At 40.9% G+C, this 26,902-nt stretch overlaps 1 protein-coding gene across 2 annotated transcripts in view; it reads left to right on the forward strand.

Moving 5' to 3' along the window:
• Positions 1-26,902, forward strand: part of GALNT17 (polypeptide N-acetylgalactosaminyltransferase 17) — a 364,964-nt gene that overhangs the window by 127,703 nt on the left and 210,359 nt on the right. For both annotated transcript variants that reach the window (XM_006189465.3, XM_032460329.1), the window contains exon 2: positions 6,272-6,455. In XM_006189465.3, the coding sequence (XP_006189527.1) occupies positions 6,272-6,455 (184 nt within the window). The remainder of the gene's footprint in view (positions 1-6,271; positions 6,456-26,902) is intronic.

Genomic DNA, 26,902 nt, shown 5'->3' on the forward strand with positions numbered 1-26,902 from the left:
TATATTTTGATTAGTTTTTGGCACTTCAAACAAATGTAATTCTATGCATTTTTTTAAAGTGGAAGTTTCTTTTTATTTATTTATTTATGGGGGTGGGGAATTGGGCTTATTTCTTTTCAGTGGTGGTACTGGGGATCGAACCCAGGACCTTGTGCATACTAAACACATGCTCTACCACTGAGCTCTACCTTCCTCACCCCCTGAATTCTATGCATTTTTGATGCTTGTCCTAAGTCTATGAGAGGTATCCATTTATTAGTAAAGTCATCCATTTTCATTGCTGTATAGTAGTCCTTTCAATGAGTCCATTACCATTTATTTACCGTTCTTCAGCATATTTTGAATGCTGGATTCTTCCTTCCTACATTTCCTGGACAGAGCATTTGTGTATATGTTGGGACTTGGCAGGAATGTCTTATTCCATCTTCATTACTTTTGGATGGTCAAAGACTTAATCCTTCCAGGCCTCCATTTCTTCATCTCTCAAGTGATCATGGTGCTATCTACCCTGCTTGTCTAAGAGAAAAATGGATACAAAAGCATTTTTAAAATGTAAACCCTAAACAATGATCATCCATGGATGGAGAGTGGTCAAATGGATTGATAAGGACCACAGGAAGCTTAAGCACTTGGTTCGTATTGGGGTGTTTCTCCGTCCTTTGAAGTCTCGGTTCCTTAAAGCCCAGAGTTTCAAATGAAGCTTCAGTGAGGGAGCATGTGTGTGGTGCCCAAAGGGGTAAGTCCTAAAGTATGCAACTCCTACCCTAGGTACGGTGGAAACATAAGAAGAGTGTGGTCAGGGAGCACCTCCTGAGCATTGTCTACCTTTCTCCTTGTCCCTCGACATCTCTCCTATCCCCAACCTCCCTCCCCTTATCATGGCTACAGCCCTTTCCATACTGGTGGCTTCCGGGTTCATATTTCCAGCCCCCGCTACCTTCTGAACTTTGTTCTCATGTGTTTCAGCTCCCCACCGGACATCCAACTCCATCTGAATGTCCTATGGGTGCTCCATATCCCACACAGAGAGACCAGAATGCATCTCCTTGAACTTTCTTCTGTCTCTGTGAGTGGTGTCACCACCCAGTCCTCTTACTGGAAACCTGAGGCTGACTCAACTTCTCTCTCTCTTGCCCTAACACATCCTGCCTTGTGATGGTATCTCTGAAATCGTTCCCAAATCTCTGCTCTCTTTTTGATCACTACCACCTGTGCCCTAAAACGAGGCCCCTACCCTCCCTTGTCTGGGCTGCTGCAGGAGCCCCAGGGCTGCTCTCCTTCTGTCACAGAGCCCAGGTTCTATCCTCCCTTGAATCTCTCACTGCATCCAGAACTCAGGTCTTAGCTTCCTTTACCAGCCACAGAATCTCAGCAAAGTTAGTAAAGTCTCAGACTCGGTGTCCTCATTTGTCAAATAGAGATCACTCCCAGACCTTCCTCCTGAGGGTGTCAGGAGATTGGAGGAAACAATGATAGAACACATGTAAAGCACTTAGCAGCGTGCCCAGCACGCAATGGATGCTTGGTAAATGGTAGCTGACCCCATGTTTAGTGACTGCGGTCTGTCCTTGTGCTGGCTCTCTTCTAGATAAACATTACAAATTATGCCTCAAGATCATGTTACTTTCCTTCTGCATGATTTCGGTATCTTGTCACTTATAGTTAAACATTTAACCTCAAGGGAACCAAGGTTGCACGTGACTTATATGGGCTGTAAGCACTTTGGTCTTCATAGGTTGCTTCCTTCATAAAAAATGTTAAAAATTATATTTGATAACTGCATTGTTCTGATTTTAAAAGAAATTTAAAAATCTTCCTGAGCCCCTAAAAATATTGGGGGACCTAGGCACTGTGTCTACTGTGATGAATAGATAAGTCCTCCCTGAAAGGACCATGTGCCTTCTCTCTCTCTCTCTCTGTCTTCTCCAGTCTTGCTGAAATTATTCACCTGCCACCTTTTTTCTTTTAGTTTCTCTCTCTCTCTCCTTCTTTCTTTTTTTCTCCTTCCTTCCTCCTTCCGTCCTCACTTTCTCCTTCCCTCCTCCCTTCCTTCCTTCCTCCTTTCCTTCCTTCTTTCCTTCCATTCTCTCTCTCCATCCATCCCTCTTACTCCTTTCTTCCTTCATGTCTTTCTTTTGGGTGTGTGTATGTGTTATTACTTTTTGTTCTTTTGTTTATTATTGCTTTCTTTGGGTTCCTCTCTTCCTTTTCTAGCTCCTTGGGTTAAATGCTTACCCTATTAATTATTCTTTTTTCCGCCTCCATCCCATATGCATTTATAGAACTCCTTCCAAGTATATTGCAGTAGCAACGTCCTATACGTTTTGAGGTGTACTGTTTCACAGTTTATCAATTGCATGTGTCTTTTAATGGCAATATGATTATTTGAACCACACTTGTTTTAGAAGTATTTTTAAATTGCCAAATGGACCCTTTGTAATATTTTTACTATTGTTTTCTGTTTTTTTATTGCTTTATGCTCCAAGGTGATCTGTAAGATAGATTGAGACTTGTTTGTGGCTTGACAACTGTTTAAATGTTCCATATGTTCTTATAGAGAATATGCAATTATTAGAAAGTCAGGTGTAAGGTCCATTAGATCAAACTTGTTCATTTTGTTGTTCAGTTCTTCTGTATCTTTGCCAATTTTTTGTCCTTATCTGTCAGCACTAAAAGATGTGTTACTATTTTGCACTATTATTGTGTGTTTGTTATTTTCTCCTGGTAATGTGGTCAGTTTTTGCTTTATGTAATTTGAAGCTATGTTTTTAGATGCATGGCAGTTTATAATTCTTAAGAGTTTCCTGGTGGATCGTTACTTTTATCATTATGTAATGACCTTATTTATCCCCATAAGGCTGTTTGCCCTAAAGTCTGTTTTACCTAATGTTAATAGAGCCATTTCAGCGTTCTTTTGGTTAGTATCTACATGATACATATTTTCTTTATCCATTTCCATTCTTTTTTTGTATTTGTTGTATTAGTTTTGTGTAGCTACTATAACAAATTACCATAATTTCGGTGGCTTGAAACAGAAATTTATTTTCTCACAGTTCTGGAGGCTAGAAGTCTGAAATCAACTTGCCAGCTAGGTCATGCTTTCTCTGATGGCTCTAGGGAAGAGTCCTCCCTTGCCTCTTCCTAGCTTCTGGGAGTTGCTAGCAATCTTTGGCATTCCTTGGCTTGTAGCTGCATCTTTCAGTATCTGTCTCTGCTGTCAAATAGCCTTCTTTCCTCCACGTGTCTGTACTTCTGTGTCCAAATTCTTTCTTCTTATGAGGCCACCAATAATATAAATTTGATTGATTACACATCCAAAGACCCTACTTCTGAATAAGGTCCTATTGTCAGGTTTGGTGTAGACAGGGGGCCACTGTTCAGCCCAGTGCCTTCAGAACTAGAAATTATGCAACATTTAAGGCATACAAAAGGCCTCAGATTCTGTGCATGTTTGAGCTCTAAAACTTCAACCTTTAGTTGATGAACAACTTATCCTTCACCCCATCTCAGTGTATATAGTCTCAGCTCTGATTGTAACTTACCTCTGGGAGTTACCTTTTCTCTCCTGCAAGCTTAGCTACATGTTTAACGTATTTTTTATGTTTTTTGTTCAGAATTTCTAGGTATTTTACTGGAAGGTTTTCATGTTTTAGGCTTCCATCTCGCTAGAAATAGAATTGTCTTTCACAAGTGTGTTTTTAAAAATAGCTTTATTGAGATAATTTTCACATCATTACCATTCATCCACTTAAAGTGTACAATTTAGTGGCTTTTAGTATATTCATCAAGTTGTGCAAACATCACTGCAGTCTAATTCCAGAACATTTCTATCACCCAAAAAGACACTCAATACACATTAACAGTCATTCCCCATTTCCTCTCTGAATACCCTCCACCCCTAAGCAGATACAAATCTACTTTCTGTCTCTAGAGTTGTACCTCATCTGTACATTTCAGATAAATAGAATCATACAATATGTGGTCTTTCCTGGCCAGCATTATTTACTTGGCATAATGTTTTCAAGGTTCATCCGTGCTGCAGTGTGTATCACTACAGACAATCACTGACTTACATTGGTGTTTGACTTGGGATTTTTTGACTTTATGATAGTGCAAAAATGATACACATTCAGTAGAAACCATAAGTCAAATGTTGAGTCTTGATCTTTTCCTGGGCTAGCAGTGTGCAGTATGATAGTGTCTCCCGAGCCTGGGCAGTGGCAGCAAACCACCGCTCCCATCAGCCAAGTGACTGTGAGGGGAAACAACAACGTACTTGCAGCCATTCTGTTTTTCGTGTTTAGTACTGCATTCAGTAAATTACATGAGATATTCAACACTTTGTTTTTTTTTTTATTATAAAACACACTTTGTGTTAGATGAGTTCACCCAGCTGTAGGCTAATGTAATTGTTCTGAGCACGTTTAAAGTAGGTGAGGCCCAGCTATGATGCTCTGGAGGTTAGGTGTATTGAATGCATTTTCACCTTATGATATTTTCAACTTATGATGGGTTTATCAGGATGTAACCCTTTTGTAAGTTGAGGAAGATCTGGCCTTCATTCTTTTTTACTGCCAAATAATATTTCATTGTATGGATATACCACATTTTGTTTTAATCATTTTTCAGTTGATAGACATCTCTCTAATATGAATAGTGCTTCTGTGAACATTTATGTACAAGTTAGGCATATCTTTTCCTTTCCCGTGGGTATATACCTAACACTGGAATTGCTGGTCAGATGGTAAAACTATACCTACTAGAACTACTAAACTAGTTTCCAAAATAGCTACACCATTTTTCACTCCCACTAGTGATGTTCGATCACAAGTGATTTTAAAACCCAGCACAAATGTTTGCTCTTGACATGGGAAGCGTTCTTGTAGATTTTGGAGCACAGTGAAAGTGATTTTATGGGAATGGCCATTGCACATTGACATGGAATGAGAGATTAAGGACCAGAAAACAGGTAGGAAGTGTTGGAGTCATCTAACTCTCTGTTGATGTCAGGGTTCCTGAAGAACACAGGGAACAGTGGAGAGATTCTTGGGTAGAAAAATGATGTTCACTTGAGACCAACCCTGAGATACTTGGTCAACCTTTGCTTTTTGATCTTGTATCACAGAAAATCGATGTCTATTTTCAGAGAAGCAGGAAAGGGAATGCAAGTCTTGCCATTAACGGGGTGGAGGACCATCCTGTGACTGGAGCAGATTTGCTGGCCTTTGACTTGCCTGAGGATGCTGTCCTGGGAGGTTAGGGTCTTCCGAGGTTCTGCGGGCTGCCCACCGTGAAAACTGAGGATGCTGTTTACATCTCCGGTCCATGTTCTTCCTGCCGGTGGCATCAAAGAGACTTCTGTGGATAAAGTGGTTTGTGTGTGTGTGTGCGTGTGCGTGTGTGTGCCCTTGAGGGTGGAAGAGCAGCTTGAGCATTTGAAATAGTGAAAGAGAATGAGCGCCTTTAACAACAAAAGTTTTCAAGCCGAGAAGTAAAACCTCCCATAACTGTAGGATTTAAAAATTGCCCATCAAGCTGTTGATCGTGTAATGGAACAATAGGTATAAAGCTGCCACCATCCTGGGAACACGCAATTTCTCAGTGAGGCTTGTCACCGAGGCCTCCTACTCTTCTTGGCACAGCTATCACCCTTTTGGGTTTTTCTTCCCTGTTGTTTATTCTCAAACATTTTATGTTTCCTTTTGCCATTTAGATGAGATTTAAATAAAACCATTAGGTAAAGAACGGTGTCAGGCGGCTACACACTTTAAACTGATGATAAAATCAATCTGTTTATTATTCTCTGTTCAGATGAAGCAAAAACACCTGCAGTCGGCGGTTCCTCGTGGCTGGCTCTGCTTATTCTGTGCGGTACCCGGCATCTCTAGCCTTGTGGTAATTGCCCACAGAGAAAAGAGAGCAGGCAGGGGCGACAGTCTGTTCTCCTTTTTGTGGGTCCTTCTTGGACCACACGTCCTCTGGTTTTGGCAGTCTCTCCCTTTTATAGACCCCATGTGCTCCCCAGTTCCCAAAAGGAGGGGGAACGGCTCTTCGTTGGAAACCAGCTTTAACCTCGCAACTCACAGTTGCTTTGACCTTCCTCTCCATGTGAATGTGTTCAGGGCGTGTCCCGATATTGGTAAGCTGAGGACGTAATTTTTTATGTGATGGGTAATGTTAAAATTTCCACTGAAGCTGCATCTAAGCTTGAGTGACATACCTTGAGATGGTTATTTTCAAATAATTCTTTTTTCCCCCCTCCTTTTTCTAGGTTTATCCAAATCCCTTGGGCTCATTGAAGGTTACGGTGGGCGGGGCAAAGGGGGCCTTCCTGCTACCCTTTCCCCAGCTGAAGAGGAGAAAGCCAAGGGGCCTCATGAGAAGTATGGCTACAATTCCTACCTCAGTGAAAAAATCTCACTGGATCGTTCCATTCCGGATTATCGTCCCACCAAGTAAGTTCTGATTCGGTCATTCAGAGGAGCTTACTTCAACAGATTGTTGGGTGTAGACCCGTGGCTGTGACATTTCTTCCTTGTAACTAATGGGGGAGCGTGCATCTCATTAGTCTCCTCCGTAATCAACAAACAGTACTGTTGATTATGAAATGTTAGCTAAATACAATTTTTAAATTTTAATGAAAGTAATACAGAAACACACAGAAAGGTCCTCAATACCAACACTTTTTAAAGTAAATTAAAAAATCACCATGGTCTCATTACCTGGAGACGGTGACTGGCAAACTCTTAGTATCTTGCCTTCAAGTCTATTTTCTACAGAGATTATGAGCATGTGATATATTTCTTCTATTTTTTTATTTAACATGATTTCATGAGCATTTTCTGACATTACTTAGTTATGATAATTATTTCCGTGGTTGGAAATTTAGGTTATTTCCAATTTTTCATTCTTACAAATAACACTTTGATGTCTACCCACTCAAAGCTTTAGGTATATTGATTTGATATTTACTTTCTTAACCCACACTTCTAAAGACCCCATTGTAGAAATACTTTTGCAGGCTCTGGATGCACACAGTGATATTTTCCTCCAGAAGGTTCCTAGCAGTTTCTACTCCTATTGGAATTTACAACTAGACCGCCGCACCCCCCACCCCGAACTGAGTACTGGCATTTAAGAAATCCTTTTCCCGGCTGATAGGTTGAAAGTCCAGCCTACAGTTGTTTCAACATATCAGTTTTGTTGGAGGGTCTTACCTTTTTAAACAGTTTGTTTGCATCTTGGTTTGTTTATGAGAGGTCTTTGTTCCGTGCTCTCAGATTTAAGAATGATTTGTTTTCTCCGTGTGAAAGACAGAAGAGAGATTGGTGGTAAAGTCAAAGTGCTGGGGGGGAAAAAATCTTATTTTCTAGGCAGTAGTCCTCCTTGGCTTCTCAAACGGATTCTTCATTTTCTGTGAGATTTGTAATGTCTCTCTTTTTCCATTTAGAGTGTGCCCTTGCTTCGAGTAGATTATTTCTTTTGCAAATGGATTTTGTACAAATCAGTTAAGTATCCTGGTTACCGAGAAAAATAGATTCAAGATAAAGAAAATTATCTTAAATGGATTTAAAATTGCAGCATTAGCTGAGAAACCTGTTAAATCTCTCTCCCTGCCTAATAAGCATATATTCATTTTGAATCACTAGGAAAACATACATCACCCCTGTTGGAAGCTATTTTGTGTTCCTGGACTTTTTCTCTCAAAAACATCTGGCTGTTTTCATTTCCTGGTGCTCTCTGATTAGACTTTCTTATTTGGACGTTGGCAAATAAACAAAGCCATATTTTCTGCACTCCTATGAGAATGAAGATGCTTCCAGCATGGTGCTTAGTGGAAATGGGTCAGTTGAACAATATTAGTGAGCACCTATTATGTGCCAGATGGTTTTCCCCACAACAGTGGCAGAACACTGGGTAAGACAGTCTTTGCCTACATAATTCCTGTCCAGGGAGGGAGACAGATGTGCAGGCCGATCAGGCCAGCACATTGTGGTCTGTGTGGATGTGTCAGGCCAGAGACATACACAGTATGTACAGGGAGGCTCTGGGAAAGTTTCCGGTTTGAGATGATGTGTAAGCTTAATCTTGAAGGCCCATTAAGGGTTGGAAAATTGCAGAGAGGAGAGAGGGAGAAAGGCAACTAGGTAGGGAAACAGCCAGAGCAGAGTTGGGGATGCAAATAAAAACAGGGCGCACCCAGGGAAGATTGCATAGCCCAGTGGAGCTCTGTAGTGTAGCATGGTGGCTCGAATGTACCACTTAGATTTAGTCCCTCTGGAAACTTTACTGAGGTGATAGTAAAGGACTAGAGAGGATGGCAGCCTATAAAGGACAAAAACAGGTGAGGCTACGACAGCAGGTAGAAACACCTACAGAGTTTTGGAAGGTGGAAAGAGAATGGGTAAATGGCAATTGACATAGCAAATGGGTGAGGCTGAGACCCAGCGTCCTATATGATGAGAAGGGGTGGGAAGAACAGAAGAATGTAGCCTCGTCGCGTCTCAGAACCCCAGAGACTCAGGAATTGGAAGTTCTGGGTACCTCTGATGGCTGGGAGGTGGATTTGAATACAAGGATTGCAGCCGCGTCCCCAGAGCCTTTCTCCAACTTCGCACATTTAGAGACTGCCCTTCTCTACCTGGTGGAATATGGGAGGTTTAGTCTCTGGAGAAGATGAACTCTTGGGCTTTAGTTCATAAGATGACAAAGGACACGGCTGTGTACTAAATGGGAACACCCTCGGCCTCATTATCTCTCTAGGCTTTCACACTCCTGTAGCCAAGAGTTTGAAGAATCCACTCTGAAGAAACCATCCAGCCTAAGAAAAAGGCCAATAGATCTGACAGTGCCCCCTGACCCCTGAAACGACTGGGTTCTGCTCATTAAATATTAGTAAGGCTCCAGCTGTCTACACAGAGCTGTCTTACTCTAAAATGAGAAAGGAGAACCAGTACCCCTAGACACTTCAGGAGCATCTCTGTTATAAAAGGCCTTAGCAACAGCTGCACCAACCGACAAGGCATTTGGAAGAAACAGATCACAAACTTTAAAACTATGGTTAACATCGTAGAGGGTTCATGGAATGTTTTGTTTTATTCACAAAACGAGAATCAAATGCTTTGTTAAAGTAATAATCAGAGACTAAAAAAGAAACCTGGGAAGTTAGAAATAAGATAGAAGTAAATAATGCAATGAAAGGCTGGATAAATAGCATTTTATTCACTAAAAGAAAGATAACATTGAGGAAATCTTCTGAAAAATTGGAAAAAATGAAAAATAGGAGAGAAAAGATTAAAAAGGAATTTGATCAGTCCAGCAGATCCAACATCAAGTAAGAGGAGTATCAGAAATAGGACAGAGAAGAGAGAGAAAGAAATCATCAAACAAATGATACAAGAAAATTTCCCAGAACTAGAGGCCATAAGCTTTCAAATTAGAATATCCCACCCAGTGCCTACGTGATGGATGAAAAGAAAAAATAAATGTTTAAACCCACATCACAAAATGTAAATGTAAAATTTCACAACAGCTTGGAATGAAGAGAAAGTCCTAAAAGCTTTCAGAGAGAAAATATGGATCAAATACAGTTGGTATTGGGTTTCTCAGCAGCAATGTTAAAAACTAGGAGACAAGTTGAAAAAATTATTTTCAACTTAGAATGCTATGGTCAACCACAGAAAACTTTGTGCCAAGAGTAAGCACAGAGTAAATACATCACATTTACGTAGGGTCTCAACAGTCTTATCCCTCCTTGCGTTCCTTGTTTTCAGGAAGCTACTCAAGGATATGCTCCAATAAAACAAGGGAGTAAGTTAAGAAAGAGAATGAGACTAGGATTGAGGAAGCAGGGGGTTCAAACAGGAGAGTATCAACAACAGATCCCAGAAAGATGATGAAGTGATAGTTTCAGGGTAACACTGCAGGGTGACAGCTGTGTAGGGGGCCAAGAGATCAACCCTTCCGCACTGGAACAGGAAGATGGAGGGATGTAGGAGGTATGTCTCCAAAGGGGGCCAGGGGATAGAATTACCTGATTATCTAGTGTTCTTACTGCATTAAAGAGATGTTTTTAAACTGAGGAATAGTTGACACATAACATTATATTGGTTTCAGGTGTATAACATAATGATTCAAAGTTTGTATACACCACAATAAGTCTAGCTAGCATCCATCACCATACATAATTACAGAACTTTTTTTCCTTGTAATGAGAACTTTAACGTCTACTCTCTCAGCAATTTTCAAACGTGCAACGTGTTATTACTAATAGCAGTCATCACAATGTACATTACATCCCAGTGACTTATTTATTTTATAATTGGAGTTTGTACCTTTTGACTCTCTTCGTCCATTTGGCCCACTCCAACCCCCTCACACCTAGCAACTATGATCTGTTCTATCAATGAGGTTGGGTTTGTTTGCATGTTTTTTAACAGGCCACATATACGTGAGATCTTTTGGTATTTGTTTCTGTGTTTGACTTATTTCACTTAGAATAATGCATTCGAGGAGTCCATTCATGTTGTTGCAAATTTCTTTATCCATTCATCCATCCATGGACACTTAGTTTGTTTCTATATCTTAGCTATTGTAAAAATGCTGCAGTGAACATGGGAGGTTGCGTATATGTTTTTGAATTAGTGGGTTTTTTTTTTCAAGTAAATACCCAGAAATGGAATTGCTAGATCATATGATAGTTCTATTTTTAATTTTTAGAGGAACATTCACACTGTTTTCCATAGTGGCTGCACCAATTTACATTGCTACCAGCAGTGCACTGGGTTCTCTTTTCTCCACATCCTTGCCAACACTTGTTATTTCTAGTCTTTTTGTTAATAGCCATTCTGACAGGTGTGAGGTGATATCTCATTGTGCTTTTTATTTCCATTTCCCTGATAATTAGTGATGTTGAGCATCTTTTCATGGACCTGTTGGCCATCTGTATATCTTCTTTAAGAAAATGTCTCTACAGATCCCCTCTGCTCACTTTTAAAATCAGATTGGTTTTTTTGTTTGTTTGTTTTGCAGTTGAGTTGTATGAATTTATATATTTTGAATATTAACCTCTTATCAGATTTATGATTTGCAAATATTTTCTCCTTTTCATTTTGTTGATGGTTTCCTTTGCTGTGCAGAAACAAGGTTTAGTCCCCCTTACTCATTTTTGCTTTTGTTGCCTTTGCAAGCAACAACAACAAAATTTACCATTCTTTCAGGTTGTTTGGCACTGGATTAGGGCCAGACACACACACACACACACACACACACACACACACACACACAAAAGGCTTGTGAAAAAGGAAAGCAATTGTTAGTACAAGAAAAAAACAAAAGTTCCTCAGGAGAGGAATTGCAATTTCACACACTCTGTGGTTCAGCTGTGAACAATATTGTCATATGAATGTAAATACTGAATAGTGATTAAACCACAAATTATGGTCTGACTGCATTGGAAGAAAGAGGAGATGAAATGTGTGTGTGAGGTGTAGGTAGTATAAGAAAATGAAATCTTCATGGTCAGAAACAGAAAACCCATTGAAAATGTCTAAAATTTAACCATCAGGGAATAGTAGCATAATGACTTATTCAGGACCATTCAGATTACAGAAATGGGATGAGACTGTATATATTTTGTGTTAATAAAATAAATGTTTGACTAGGCAATAAATGTAAATCTATATTGCAAAATTAAATGCAAGATAGGAAGGGTAAAAGTATGATGGAAGAAAGAGTTGGGGAACCAGGCTGAATGACGTGACCACATCTGCCTTTTTAGATTATTCTGGCAGCTCTAGGGAGGATGAACTTGAAGGTGAAATTAGAGATGAAGCTGAGAGCTTGCCCACAGGCCATACATGGTACCCAGAGATACCATTGTAAATTCTGGGCTCCACAGCCGAAGTTACCAAATTAACCTTTGTCAATTGCAAATTAATCCTTGCCATCACAGAGTGACAAGTACTTTGCCCGTAGAAGTTGCTTGTCAGATATTTGAGCCCAGGGGATGTGGAGGGAGGCAGCTGTCTGGGGCCAGAGCAGTTTCCTTCCTCCCTGTGCAGTCCAAGCCCAGGGGAAAGTACATGCCCCCTCCCCACTGTGAGCAGCATCCTTCTTGTGATGCTCCCAAAACATTGTCTCAAGTTCAGAGCATTTAAATTGCAGTTCATCTCATTGCAATTTTGTATGCAACCTCAAGTTGCTTTAATTCTTATTGTGTTATTATTATACTACTCTTGAAACATTTGTTTCTCTTATAAATACGAATGAATTTTTAGGTGGTAGTGGGATTAACCATATGTTTGCCATATTTCATGCAAATGGCTTTCAAACATGTTTTCTGTCTTATTTTAATTCTGTGATTTTTTTTCTTCCGCTGGGCAGATATTTTAAATTTGTATGACCTCCAGCTGTCCATTTTCATTTCTTCACCACTTTAAAGCAGAGAAAGATATCACCCCTACAATTACTTAAAAATACTCTGCTGTTTTGTGTTCCTTTTCCATGACTTTCCTGTTTCACTTCTCCAGTCATCTAGAGTTTATTTTGAAATATGGTCCAAGGTATGTGTCTTTTGTTTAAAATATCTGTCCACTTTTTTTTCAAAGCAGCTTTTCCAAAATTATTTTGTAAATAACTCTTCTCTCTTATTTGGAGGTGTTCAATGTAATACATTTTGGGCTTTTTATGTGTAAGCGGACTTGTTTTCGAGGCTCTGTGCTATTTCTTTGGTCTATATATTTTTTTCATTTTCTTTTCCTTTCTTTCTTTGTTTTTTAAAAATCATTGAAAATGATTTTTGGCCAAAGTCCCCATTCTGCCAGTCACTGCCAAAGGTGTGGAGAGGAAGAAGGCACGTCTTGGTCCCCTAGGAAATCAAAGAGCATAGGGGAGGCAGGTGGCACTTTGCAATCCTTCGAGTTGTTTCTAGAGGACCTTAGAAATGTAAGAGGATGCGCAGTGCTGGGAGAGTCAGAGGGCAGGGCAGGGGCGACCTTGGTCTTAGTGGTGAGTGGGAATTCTCTCTCTAACGAGAAGGCAGGGCATTTGAGAGAGATAACAGCACACGGAGGACTGAAAGAGTTCTTGGATTTGGAGACAGGGGAACTGCCCAGAAACACTGGGTTGGGTCATAGAGTTTCTGGAGTGAATTGTGGAAGACGAGATTGGAGGGGAGAGAGGTTGCAGATCAGGAAGCACCTGCCTGCCATCGCTGTGTTGGGTGGGGACGTTCATCGTTGGCAGTGGGTGCCAATGAAGGACTTGAGGCAAAGTGGTATTATTGTTACGATTTCTTCAAAAAAATAATGGTTAATTGTGGCAAGAACATGGATGGAGATAAGGTTAGAGGCATTGGAGGCTGGTAGCAGGATGGCTAGATAAGTCTATTCTCTGCCCACCCACTGGTGGGACACCCATGATGTACTGGGCATTGTCTGATAGAAGAGAAAGACTTCTGATCATACCATCAGTGCTTTGTTACTATCCTATTCCTTTCACAGAAGTGACTTCTCTGCAACAAAGCGAGGGCTAAGCGGGAATGGGGCAGAAGGGCTAGATTCAAGAAAAACTTTCTAAGAATCAGCAAGATGGGTCACTTAATCGGATAGCGGAGAAGTGGGGCAATCAGAAGCTTCTAGCTTGGGAGACAGTGGAAGTGATTGCATTTACCCGGGGAGAGAATCATGCAGAGAGGTTCATGTTCTGTGGGCAAGGTAGCCTTTCCACTTGTCCAGGGTTCCCCATAGTTACAGTTTTCTTGGGGAACCCTGGGAGGAATCTGCCTGGCTTTATTTGTTAGACTATGTACGTGCGAGCGAGGAGTGATGTTTGGAGATACTGGAAGCCCCGTGAGGCTTTATAAAGCCTCCCTCATTTCCCTTGCCTGAGGTATATCATTCTGTATCATATCACGGCATGTTAAAGATCTGCTTGCCCACCTAGCTCATAATGTAGGGGAGGGAACACCTAGCAGCCCCGAAATCTGTCTGAGCTTATTAAAGCCACAGCTGGGATCCCTGCACACATTTTATGGCTTGCCTCCTCCTCCCAGACCATGTAGGTAATTTATGGGCAGTTTCTACTGCTGTTATCTTCAATTCCTCCTTTGGCCTCCTGCTTATAAATCCAGATGTCAGGTTTCTCTGGAATTCATTTTGCTTCACTCACAAAGTCTCTCTCTCTCTCATTATTTATTTATTTTTTTTTGCCACGCATTCTAAGCTGTTATGTTCCAACAATGTCTGCTTCGGGCACATACAGGTGCGAGACATCTGTGCACCATCTTTATGTCACGTCCAGTGGACAGCTGCATCTTTAGGTCTGGAGGTTAGGAGTGGTGTCTGGCTGGACCACAGAGCTTTGGAATCATCCAAATCCAGAGGGTGTTTTAGGTTGAGTCGTGTGCATGGGTGAGTTGCGTGGGTGAGAGTTTTGATGTTATCATTTAGTGGAACACATCCACTCATTGGTCAAGACCCAACTCACGTCTGCCCTCCCCTGGGAAAGGGACATGTTTGATCATTATAGTTGTGATGAGGCTTTTTTTTTTTTTTTTTTAATCTGAATTGTTCCTCTGACAGTAGATATCCTGTGTCTCACAGGTCGGTCTTCAAATAGAGTAAAAGGGCTTGCAGGAAGATCAGGCGTCTTGTGTCCAACTTTCTCTTGCGCAGACGTGGGCAGAGAGGGTCGCCATCCAGTAAATCCTTGTGGGTTGAAATAATAAGTAGGTACCTGCTTGGGAATGTCTGTGAATCACTCACCATGATAATTATTCCCTTTTATTGACTGCCTTTTATGTTTTTGTCATTGGGCCGCATGTTTTATTGATCTCATTTAAATTTAACCGCTTTCTGAAGTAGCTAGGACCATCTCTGTGTTGTAAATGAGGGGAGGGACGTTTGCAGGGGCAGAGCGATCTACCCGGGGTCACACGGCCCATCAGGGTGGGAGCCTGGCTGCAAACCCAGCTGTGTGTGCATCTTCCAGGCCTGTGTACTTCCCGTCACATAGTTGCCTCCTCAGGCCCTGCCCCGCCTATCTGTCCATAACTGTGGGATGGAACTTTCTATGCCGTGCTGGTATTACCAGAAGGAGAGAAAATTCCAAGTGTTAGCGATGGGACAGTTTCTTTGGGGAGGTGCGTGTGTGTGCATGCACGCACGCCTAGGTGTTTGTGTGTGCGTGTGTGTTTGTGTGTGCATGCCTGTGTGTACTTGTGTGTGTTTACCTCTTTGGTTTTCTTCTCTTGCTCCCTTTTACCCCTTCCAACTCCCAAAGGGGCTGTAGCCTGAATTTGACCCTTGCCCGTTAAGACCTCCTAGTATACAGTGTGATATAGTTGAAACCCTCTTTAAGGGATATTATTTTGTTTGTTTTGTTTTGTGATTTTGGTAAAACTCAGGAAGGTAAATACTGGAGTGTTATTGGGTTTGGGAAATGTCTTGCCATAGAGTGGATTTAACCTAGAGGCTTAACCAGGAAGAACTTCTTTGGCTGGTGCTGGTCCTCACCCAGCTGTGGGCTGGGAGAGGGGTGGGAAATCTGCATGGGGTGGGGGTGCCCTCCCTTTTAATATGTGAGGGTAATAATTCCTGAAGTATTTGTGGGTCAATATTGATCCCGCTTTTGTGGGTTCCCTGGGTCTAAAGCACATGTCTGGGTCACTTTAAAACCTTAATAAGAGAGTTTTTCACGGAGGTCAAGAGCACAGATTTAGACATCTGTCTGAGTTCTAATCCCAGCTTTGCCTCTCGCTAGCTGTGCAGCCTTTGTCAAGTTATCTAACCTTTCTGCGCCTCCTCTCCTCATAAAGAAAACGGTGATCTAAGGATATCGACTTCCCAGGATTGTTGTGAGGGCTAACATGTGAACTCCTCGCTGATTACATGTGAAACTGCATAGAATAGTATTCCAGGCATTACTCTAAGACCTTCTCGTGTATTAACAACATCTGATCGATAAATGTTCACTGTGATTATTTTTAGAAGCTCCTTTACCATACATACCCCATATGCCTTAAAACACCTGTGCAGGGTTGAATGACAGAATCTTCGGGAAAGTATCTCCCAGAATGAAACGTGGGGTACACCTGTATGTCTGACTCCAATATGGAGAATTCAAATCTAAGGTAATGAGCATTCCCTTGTCCCCAGATCAGCACGAAATTCCACGGGACCCAGCCCGAGACAGGCACCAGGCTGTGACGTGTGCCCAGGAAGGAACGTTCGCTTCCTGAGGCACTTCTGGGCCTGATGAGAAGGCTCAGCCTTGGGATTCACGCCAGCTCCCATGCTGAGGAAGGTCAGACGGGGGTCCCGCAGGGCACAGGAGACTTTGTGACAGCTGGTGGGCCACTTCTGTTTTGCCACTGTCGTTAGTGGTCAGACCGAAAATGGAGTATGATGCGTGACCTTACTTTTTCAGAAATTGAAATGATTTTCCCCCCCATATTAAAATAATCCTTTCCATGAAAATGTCTGAATATTAAAAAACAAAAAAACCCCCACACATTTTGGAGTGTTTCTCAAAGGGAAGTCTTCGGAGCTTGTTTAAAATGTAGGTTGCTGGCCAGCCAGTCTGACTCCCTTTCCTGAGGGAAAGGCCACCTCGATTGCGGAGGATGAAAGGACATCAGGGAGGGCTTCTCAGAGGAGATGACATGTTCTTGGATTTGCATACACACACCTTAGTTACCCAACTTGCCCCCTGGAGGAAGGGACCCAGGTGGGCTGGTCCACATCTCTGACTTCCATTTTGCTGAAAATTTAATATCCTGATTGAGATGTGCTTTAATAGCAAAAGATTTAGATGTCTTAGGGGGAATAAAAGAATAAAATCTCTTATTAATACTTATTTATATTTATTACAAATTGAAATGATATTTTAGATGTATTGACTTAAATAAAATACATTATTTAAAAAAAAGATATAGGTTGCTGGGCTCTCTGGAGCTCCTGGTCTGCAGTCTTCACTGCTTTGTGTGAATGAATTCCTCCTGTTGGGAACCTCTGAGATGGTAAGGGGAGTTTCAGAAGAGCGAGGATTGTTCAGCTGAGGCCATGGCTGCAGAATGCCTGTGTTTGATGCTGGAGACTTTCTGTGAAGCTGCTGGAATGTGGAGTTTGGCTGGGCCTGCGGAGCCAACTGTTGGTGGGGGCGGGGCAGCTGGGAGAGGGCGCAGGAAGTCCTGCTTTATCCTCCGGGGTGTCGCTGGGGTCTGGGCAGCCCTTGGACAACGCTTTGTTGCCTCAGTCTCCTCCTGTCTCCACACCTGATACCATTGTAGCCAAGAGGTAAATGACTCAGTTTTCATCATTTCCTGCCGGTGATGAAAATATGGGAATCTTGAAATACATATGATGATTCAAACGGGGGTCTGGAATGTTCTTGGGGTAAAAGTGTCAGATATTGCAAAAGTGAAATGCAGTATAGGGCCTGCATCCTTACTTGCTTCAAGGTCCCTCGTCTCCCTGCACGGGCGGTTCTTGGGAAAGCCTAACACAGGTTCTCAGCCTTCACCTTGCATTGAAGTCCCCTGGGGACCTTTTAACTTAGGGAGGCCCAGACTCCACCCCGGAGTGCAGACGTACCATGCCTGCAGGCCCATGCATACGCACACGGATGGCCTGCTGGTAGTGATCAAATCAGAACCCCTGGAGTAGGGCTCAAGCATCAGTATGAATTTCTTTTCAACAAGCTCTCCAGGTAACCCCAGTGTCTCAAAAGACTGAGAACCAGTGGGCCTTCATCTTTCAGGAAGCATGCTCCTTGCATTTGAATCACCAAGGCTGCTGGTTAAAAATGCCAGGTCTTGGCCCAGCTACAGAGCGGGTCGACCAGCACAAGGCTGTAAATCTCCTTTTTGTTCACAAACTCCATGAGTGATTCTTATTTTTAAATTTGGAGCATCCTGAGGTCCTGCTGTTTTCTGAGACTTTCACCGTCTATTACCCATGGAAGCGGCAGAAGAGAAAATGAGGGTCAGGACAGGGCAGGGGTTCCCATGCTTGAGAAGTTCCTTTGCTTTGTGGTTGTTTGACCTCACCTCCCTTCCCTCTCTCTGACGTGTTCCTTTCCATCCCATATTCTCAAAGGCATCTGTTTATTTAGTAAATGAAAATGAATAGAAATCAACCTCCTTTAGAATGATTTTCCTTTTTGAATTTCATTATACCCCATCAAATGGTTGAAACTCTCTGGGATGTTTCAAACGTAGAGGAGAAAGATAAAAATGAAGCCGGGATGCTGTTTGATATAATGGAGGTCAAAGACTTCGCTAATTTTCAAGAAAGGATTCCTGCTTCTCCTAGACATAGTGCCAGCCTAGCTGCCCCAAAGTTTATGAATCAGCAAAGTTAATTTAATCTTTTATTGGGACCCGAAAAGATTCACATCTAAATGCATTACAGTGAGGCTGCAGGAAAGATGTCCCTCCGTTTCTATTCTAGAGAGCTTTCTGGACAAGTTTCAATTTCTTGCATGGGGAATTTGAAAACAGTAGATAGAAGCCAACGTGAACCATGTCCCGTATACGCAAGTGGGTCTGCTCTGTGGCCTGTTTACAACCTGCAGGGTCATTGAATTCCAGATTCAGTTTCCCCAGATGCAGAAGCGACTATAGAAAATGGAATTCTTGATTTATAAGCTTAAATCCAAGCCATGTTGGGATTTGATTTCCAGCAGTGGTGGTTGTTGCTTCTGTAGCCCTTTGATTACTTTACGCAAGGATTGTCAGCACTTGAGAACCGTAGGAGAGTACTTCACCTCGTGCAATTCTCAGAAATTCCCATAATGCCTGTTACTGGGGACTCTAGGCGTGGAGCCTGCAACCTTCATATTTCTAGGGAATTATCCCGCCTGCCCAGTCCCCCTGTGCCCCTCATTCTAGCAGTGCACCCTGAGATAAAACAGACTCAGGCAGTGCGCATGCACGCGCACACACACACACACACACACCACCACCACCACCTACAAGAAAGCCCTGAATATAATCAATAGAGCCAATGTCTATAGTCACAACACCTTTTTTATGTGTGGAGTTTGTTGTTTTTGCTCTGTGAGTAAACACCCCCCAAAGTGGCCGCATGGGATGCCAAGATGCTTTGTAACAAGGTGAGATTTACAGCGCCCTAAGAGCTGGAGGGATAAATAAAGCTTCTGGTGGAATGGGAGAAACGGGCTAAATGCAGGTATTAATGGGAGTGTTGCACGTGCACGGCGAAGGGAGACAGGCTCATCAGTATTACAGATGGAACGTCCTCAGAGTGAATTTAGAAGAAATGCTGATGATCAGCCAACAGAACTTTGAGGACGGATGCAGCAAAAAGAAGACCGGGGCATATGGAGAGAACGTATTTGTTCTTGGAAAATCAGTTGAAAATGTTTAATGTCATCATAACCTCATTTGCATAAAAATAGCCATACATAGCAAGCCAAATGAAGGCAAAGGAAGACATGATGGAACCAATGCTGTTTGTGTTTCATTTCATTATGAATAACATAAATAATTCAATTGAATAAATAAATACAAAATTGCTTGAAGTAGATGTACAGCAAATTATTATCCCTTGAAAATTCCTTTAACGGTCCATATTGCGATGATGAAGTAACGTGATATGCCTCCTGGGCAGCACCTGCTGTATCCTCGACCCTTGAAGATAAAACTGAGCTCTCCAGAACTCTCCAATGTTTTATGGACACAGTGAAATTTTTAGTAGCACGGTCCTATTTCATAACATAACCTTGAAGAAGTTAAACATGCCAGGATTCTCAGCATCGTGGTGAATATGGTCCCACTTTACATGTGAGTCTGCTTGAGCAATTTCTGATCATCAGAAGTTTGATTAAGTCTGGGACTGTGCTGTGCTAGATACATAATTCTTAATAAATATTTGGAACCCTGATGGCAGAATTGGAGCCATTGTTTTTGTCTTACAAATCCTGATCAGGAGAATTCTTGTGTAAGTATACATTATGGTTTGGGAAAAATGGATGGAATTGATTAGTTAATTGATTTCAACCAACGTTTTCAAGGGCTATGTAGATAGCCTTGGGCAGGTGCTGTGGGAGTTACAACAGATGGGCATGACTCAGTGCTGTACTCATCTGAATTTCATTCACTCAGTAAATACTCACTGAATAGCTCCCATTTACCAGGTACTATATGGGATGCTGAGATTGTAATGGGAGACATAATAAACTGGGGAAAAGCAAATACAAGATCATTGTAGATTGTGATAAGTAAATGTATTTGAAGTAAATAAACAGGGTGCTGATATTGGGAGTAGCTGGAAGTGAGGGTGTACTTTAGAGAAGGTCCACTGAGGAAGGAGGGGAGGGGAGGATGGAGCCAGCAAGGCAAACATCTGCAGGAAAACTATCCCGACAGAAAGAATATTCCTTAAAATGCCCTGAGTTTGGAACGAGCTTGGCTTTATTTAGGAACTGATAAGAGATACTGGCAAATGATGTGAAGAGGCTGGAAAGGTAAGTCAGAACTCGAGGATGCAGGACTGTGGGCAATGATAAAGAATTTGAGATTTGTTCCAAATGTAGGTTGAAATTCTGTCTGGAATCTTAGAAGGTGACCTTATGTGGAAATAGGGTCTTTGTGAATGAAATTAGTTAAAATGAGGCCTTGCTCGGCTAGGGCATGCCGTAAGTCCAAGATCACTGGTGTCCTTGCGAGGGGAGGAGAAACACAGAGACGCAGACAGACACAGAGGGAAGGAGGCTGTGGAAGGGCAGAGGCAGAGATTGGAGGAATGCATTGACAAGCCAAGGAACACCCAGAATTGCCAGCAATCTCCGGAAGCTATGAAAAGGCAAGGATGGATTCTTCCCTAGAGCCTTCAGAGCTTGGACCTGCCAAGCACCATGATTTCAGACTTTCTAGCCTCCAGAACTGTGAGAGAATAAATTCCTGCTGTTTGAGGCCATCCAATTTGTAAGACTTCGTTATGACAGCCCTAGGAAACTAATGTCAGTAGTCATGGAAGCCACCGGAGATTTGATCTAGGGGAATGTCATGCTCTGGTTTATATTTTTAGAAATCATTCTGTTTGCTGTTGTAGGTTGGGCTGTCGGGAGCAAGAGTGAAGCAAGGAGTCCAGTTTGGAGGATAGTTCAGGTAGGAAGTAATAGCAATTCCAACTAGGGTGAGTGCAATGAGATGGAGAAAAGAGGACAGAGATTTTCATTGGAGGTAATCCAAGGAGACAACCAGGTTTCAGATGGAAACATATGAGTGAATGTCTTGCCATTTATTGGGCTGAAGAAGACTGGAAAACAGATTTGGGGAGAGATTTGAGAATTCTACTTTGGACATGGGAAGTGTGACTTGACTTCTGCTCATGCGATTGGAGATACCAAGTAGGTGACTGGTTTATGAATCTGGAGCTCAGGAAGGCAGTGGGAGTTGGAGATATGCCTTTGGAGGCATCACCATAGAAGTGGACATCAAAGCTGAGATCACTAAGGAGAGCTGGAGATGAGGCCACAGTCCAGCACTGAGTGCTATGTCACTCCAAAATTTAGAGCATAGAAAGAGGAGAGGAATTCAGTGAAAGATATGGAGAAGGAACAGCTAATGAAGAAGGAAGAAGTCCAGAACACAGTGACATGGAAGCCAAAAGAAGAGAGTGTTTCTAGGAGGAAGGAGTGGTTCCTAACAGTGACTGGTACTGAGATGTCAGAAGTGGTCAGTGGATCTGGCAACAGGAAGTTCATTGATGGTTTCGACAGAGATATTTAACCCTGACTGGGGTTGGTTAAGGAAGGAATGGGAAGGTGGAAATGGGGAGAGCAAACTGACTAGGCTTGATGAATTTCATCGTGAAGAGTCCCGGGGTTGCAGCTGACGGCTTTGGGAATCAAAGGAGGTTGCTATTATTAGCATTATCATTTATTTTTAAATTTTCCATTTTTATATAACTCCAGACTTAAAAAAATGTTGCAAGAATAGTACCAAAAAAATTCTGCATACCCTTTTCCTTGATTCCACAAATATGAACATTTTGCAATATTTACATCTTTCTATATGCACATTTTTTTTTCCTGAACCATTTGAGAATAAGTTGCAGGCGTAATGCCCCTTCCCCTCTACGTCAGTGTGTATACCCTAAGAACAAGGGCATTTCCTTACATGACCACAGTGCAATATGATAGTATTACCTATCTGTAGACCTTATTCAGATTTCGCCAACTGTCTCAGTAAGGTTCTTGACGGAAAAAGAAGATCCTAGATCTTGTATAACATTCATTTGTCATGATTTTGTTGTTGTTGTCGTTGTTCTGAAACAGTCCTTCAGTGTTTCTTTGTCTTTCATGACAGTGACAGTCTGAAGGCTGCAGTCCAGTCATTTTGAAAAATGTCTCTCAATTTGGATTTGTCTGTTCCCTTGGAATTAGATTCAGCTTATGCTCTCGCGCAGGAATACTACAGAAGTGATGCGTTTATCTCAGCATGTCTTAGGAGGATGCACATAGATGGGGTCTATTTGTCTCATTACTGAGGGTGTTAGTGTTGATCACTGGGTTAAAGGTGGTGTCCGCCTGGTGGTCAGCTACATTTCCTGATCCCACCAGTACAGAGCAAGTTGGCACCCATGCCTTGTTCCTGACCTTAGTAGACCTTAATAGAAGTGCCTCTAGTGTTTCCTCAGTAAGATGCTGTCTTTATAATTATGGTTCAGTTTTTTACCATGTTAAAAAAGCATCCATCAATGCCTTTTTTTTTTTTGAGTTTTTATTAGGATGAGTTGAATTTTTGAAGGTTTTTCAGTATGTTCAGTGTCTATACAGATAATCATAGGTTTTTTTCTCCCCATATCTGTTAATATTATGCATTAGATTATTGGATTTTTAAAATATTGAGCCAAATTTGCATCCCTAGGTCATAGTGTATTATTTTCTTGATATTATATTCGCTAGTATTTTACTTAGAAATTTAGCATCAATAGTTGTGATTCTTTCTTTTTTTGTACTGTCCTTAAGAGGTTTAGATATCAAAAAATCAGCAATAGAGTAAGAAAGTTCTCTTTACTTTCCAAAGCTCTGTAACAATTTATAGATCATTAGGACTATCTGGTCTTTGAAAGTTGGGCAGATTTCACTTGTGAAACCATCTGGTCCTAATGGTTTTTCATGCGGTAATTTCTTGATGGTTTTCTCTGTTTCTCCTGGGGCAGTAGGTCCGTTAAATTTTTCTTTCTCCAGTGAGGTCAACCTTAGTAAACTGCCTTTCCCTAGGAAATTCTCCATTTTATCTTGGCTTTTAAATTTATTTGCACAGATACCTGCAAATAAGTCTCTCTTAAAAAAAAATCTTGTTTCAATGGTTATTTCTCTTTTTGCTTCTTATTTTATGTATTTGTGCTTTCTCCTTTTTTCTCAATTAAATTCGCCAAAGGTTGTCTTATTTTAATAGTTCTTTTCAAAAGTAGAATTTTGACTTCTTGATTATATTTTGTATTTTTCTATTGTCTAACTCATTGACTTCTGCTTTTATCCAGTTTCTTTCTTTTTTTAAAATATATTTTTATTGAAGTATAATCAGTTTACAATGTCATGTCAGTTTCTGGTGTATAGCACAGTACTTCAGTCATATAGGAACATACATATATTATTTTTCATATTCTTTTAAACCATAAGTTACTACAAGGTACTGAATATGGCTCCCTGTGCTATATACAGTATAAACTTGCTGTTTATCTATTTTATACATAGTAGTTAGTATCTGCAAATCTCAAACTCCCAATTTAGCCCTGACTTTTGCTTTTATAGTTTTGATTTCCTTCCTTATATTTCCTTTTGGTTTACTTTGTTGTTCTTTTCATAGCTTTCCGAGCTGGTAATGAAATTCAAGCATTTTTATTGCTAAGCGTTTTTAAGGCTTTGAATATTCTTCTTATTGCTTGAAAGTTTCCCACTGATTCTTTTATGTGGTGTTTTCATTATCATTATTTTTTAGAAATTAAAAAACATTTTGTGTTTACCCTAATCTCAAGACTTATTTAGTAGTTTTATAAAAATTTCCAGGTGGATTTTTTTAATACTAATAATTTTTAATTTTATTGCATTCTGATCAGAGAATGTTATTTGTAATATTTCTATTTTGTGAAACATACTGATATTTTCTTTGTGATTTTTTTTTTAATGTCTCTCCCTGGGGTTGAGAAGAAGGATATATGTCTGTTTTCTGGGAGTAAATTTTGATGCATATTCATACATTCTATGGTATGGAATATGCTATTTAAATCTATATTTTTACTCATTGCCTCTTTGATTTGCTTGTACTAAGAGTGGAGTGTTAATATCTACTAGTATTGTGGCTTCTGTGCTGTGTCTTCTTGCATCTACTGTATTGATTCACAAGGTGGCTGCTGTATCTTTTGGTGAGTAAATATGAAAACCTATTATATCTCCACTGTGAATTGTGGCTTTTAGCTTTAAAAAATGAGCTTCTTTGTTAACACTTAATTTGTTGCATTTAATACTTTTTGGCTTGAATTTTACTTTTTGTGATATCAGGATAACCACTCCTGCTTTCTTATTTTTCTACTTAAAGATAATTTGAAGTTTATAGGGGGTTCTCTGTCTTATAGTACTGCTATCATTTTATTTGTTCTTTTAGCTATGATTTAATTATTATTTTGGAGAATGTGCTGAGAGATTTGGATTTGGGGAGCCCCACATTTTATTGCTATTTTTAAATTGGGAGATACTAGATTCAAGGTTTATATTGATGGGAATATTTATCTACATCAGTGGAATAACTGCATCAAAATCTCTTGGGGCTCTTGTTGAACTAGAACTACAGACTCCCAGGCTCTACCCTCTGTTGACTAAATTAGAAATCTCTGGAACTGGGGTCCAGGAATTTGTATTTCACATGATACCCCAGATGGTTCTTACAGTCTTTAAAGTTTCAGAGTCACTGATGCAGATAGTAAAAAATAGGAAGTCAGATATAGGAATGACTACTGTTGGCCATGACCCTGCAGACAATAATCTGGGGGACTTCGGATAACTCATACATATTTATGAGCCCCATTGTGTTGTTCATTTATGTATTCATCCAACAAGAACTTATTGCCTCCAACGACTTCTATCACGATTATTTGATTCTTAACGTATATTACATAGCCTTCAAAAAGGTTTTTAAAAAAATCTCTCCATATATGTATTTTACACCTTTTTATTAAGAGAGAGGAACAAATGGCAACCCAATATCTGAGAGCCAGTAAAAACAAAGCATTTTCAGTGTCATTATTAAGAGATCAGGCCAATTTCCCATGCCTTGTCTGTCTGCTGCAGTTAGAATTATAAATAATGCTCCACAGCCGTGTTTCTGGAAACTTGGCAAATGACTTTTCCATCACAAACTAGTTCTTCCTTCTGGAGTCCTGCCTCAGTGACTCATCTGAACTGGAAATCACATTTCTCCTTTTCACTCTAGGGTCATGATGGTGGAGATCACATCTTAAATAAATCGGTAATTTTAGTATCTGTATGATCAGATGAAATCATTTTTAAACGCAGGAGTTCATGAAGAGCCCTTAGCACGCAGCAGGTGTATTGAATCGTGTGTAGTAGACTTACTTCAGCACTGCATGTGTTTTCATCGCGTTTGGTCGAGCCATCTGAAATCGCTGGTATTTGACCAGCAGCGACAATTTTATATGGTTGCAACCTAATACTTCAGTTTTTTGCAACTTGGCACTGGGTATGGTTTAGTTAGTGGCTTCCCATTAATCAGAATAGTCAGGTAAGCACACTGTGCCTTTTTCCTCATTATGCGCAAATTATTTACTTAGCTACAACTTGTCAGATTTTTTAAAAAGTTTTTTCTTATGCACCAAGGGCTAAATGAATTATTTCACACTTGACTGGAAGACCTTAAATGGCTTCAGCGATATAAATGGAAATCAACCCAGGACTGGATTATCATTAAAAAAAAAATTGAGTCTTGCATTTTAGCTGTGATTTGGGAGTCAGGATTTATCAGTGTGCTTCTCATGGTAACTTTCAGCACTTGAAACCCACTTACCCCATTTTCCATGACCTAAGACGGCCTTGGAGTTCCCTTCCCCCTTTCCTTTTCTTCTCAGTTCCTTCTCACTAGCTCTTGGGAAGAACTCAGTTTAAGACGTAGCGCATTTGCCTATTTACTGCGTGATCGACACAGAGCTAGAGCTTGAGGAATGTGAAAATGGACAAGATGTGCTACCTCTGTGCAGGGAGTTTTTAATCTAGTAGGAGAAGCGGGTTGTAACACTTGTGTGTGGTTGTAACACTTGACAGAATAAAATAGCTGTGACATTGAGTTTCCATTGAGCTTTACTTCCGTTGGGTAGATTGAGTGTCTACTGCTTTAGGTTACAAATCCGGGTGGCTGCAGCACAATGTATGTTATAAATAACATTGCAAAATAGCATTGCATGTTGACAGCAAATGAACTCAGAGAGAGAATGGGCAGGAAGGAACACAGAAGGTCCAGCACCATTTGTTTATGAGATTGAAGTAGGGTGGGTCCCCGGTGCTGTTCCTGTCTGGAAGAGGCAGCCACCTTTCTTGTCCAAGATTTTGTGTCCGTGACTGAAACACTTCTGGAGACTGTGACTGTGTGCAAACTTGCATTCCACCCACGAGCACGTGTGTTCATGCTTAACTGATTCAACGACTACATTTCCCCAACATACTACACCAAATGTACTTAACAGCAATTAGGATGTTTGCCGCCTGCTGTGTGCACATCTCCCCAGAAAACAGAACTCTCCTAAATGGCAGTATAAGTAATTCTGAAGATTAAAGCCAGTGATTTGCAGAGCGCTTGGTTCGTTTGCTTCCTGCAAATATCAAGATTAACAAAGAAATTCATTGATCCCATTTCGTCTCC

The sequence above is a fragment of the Camelus ferus genome, chromosome 18, assembly GCF_009834535.1.
Source record: "Camelus ferus isolate YT-003-E chromosome 18, BCGSAC_Cfer_1.0, whole genome shotgun sequence".
Classification (NCBI taxonomy): domain Eukaryota; kingdom Metazoa; phylum Chordata; class Mammalia; order Artiodactyla; family Camelidae; genus Camelus; species Camelus ferus.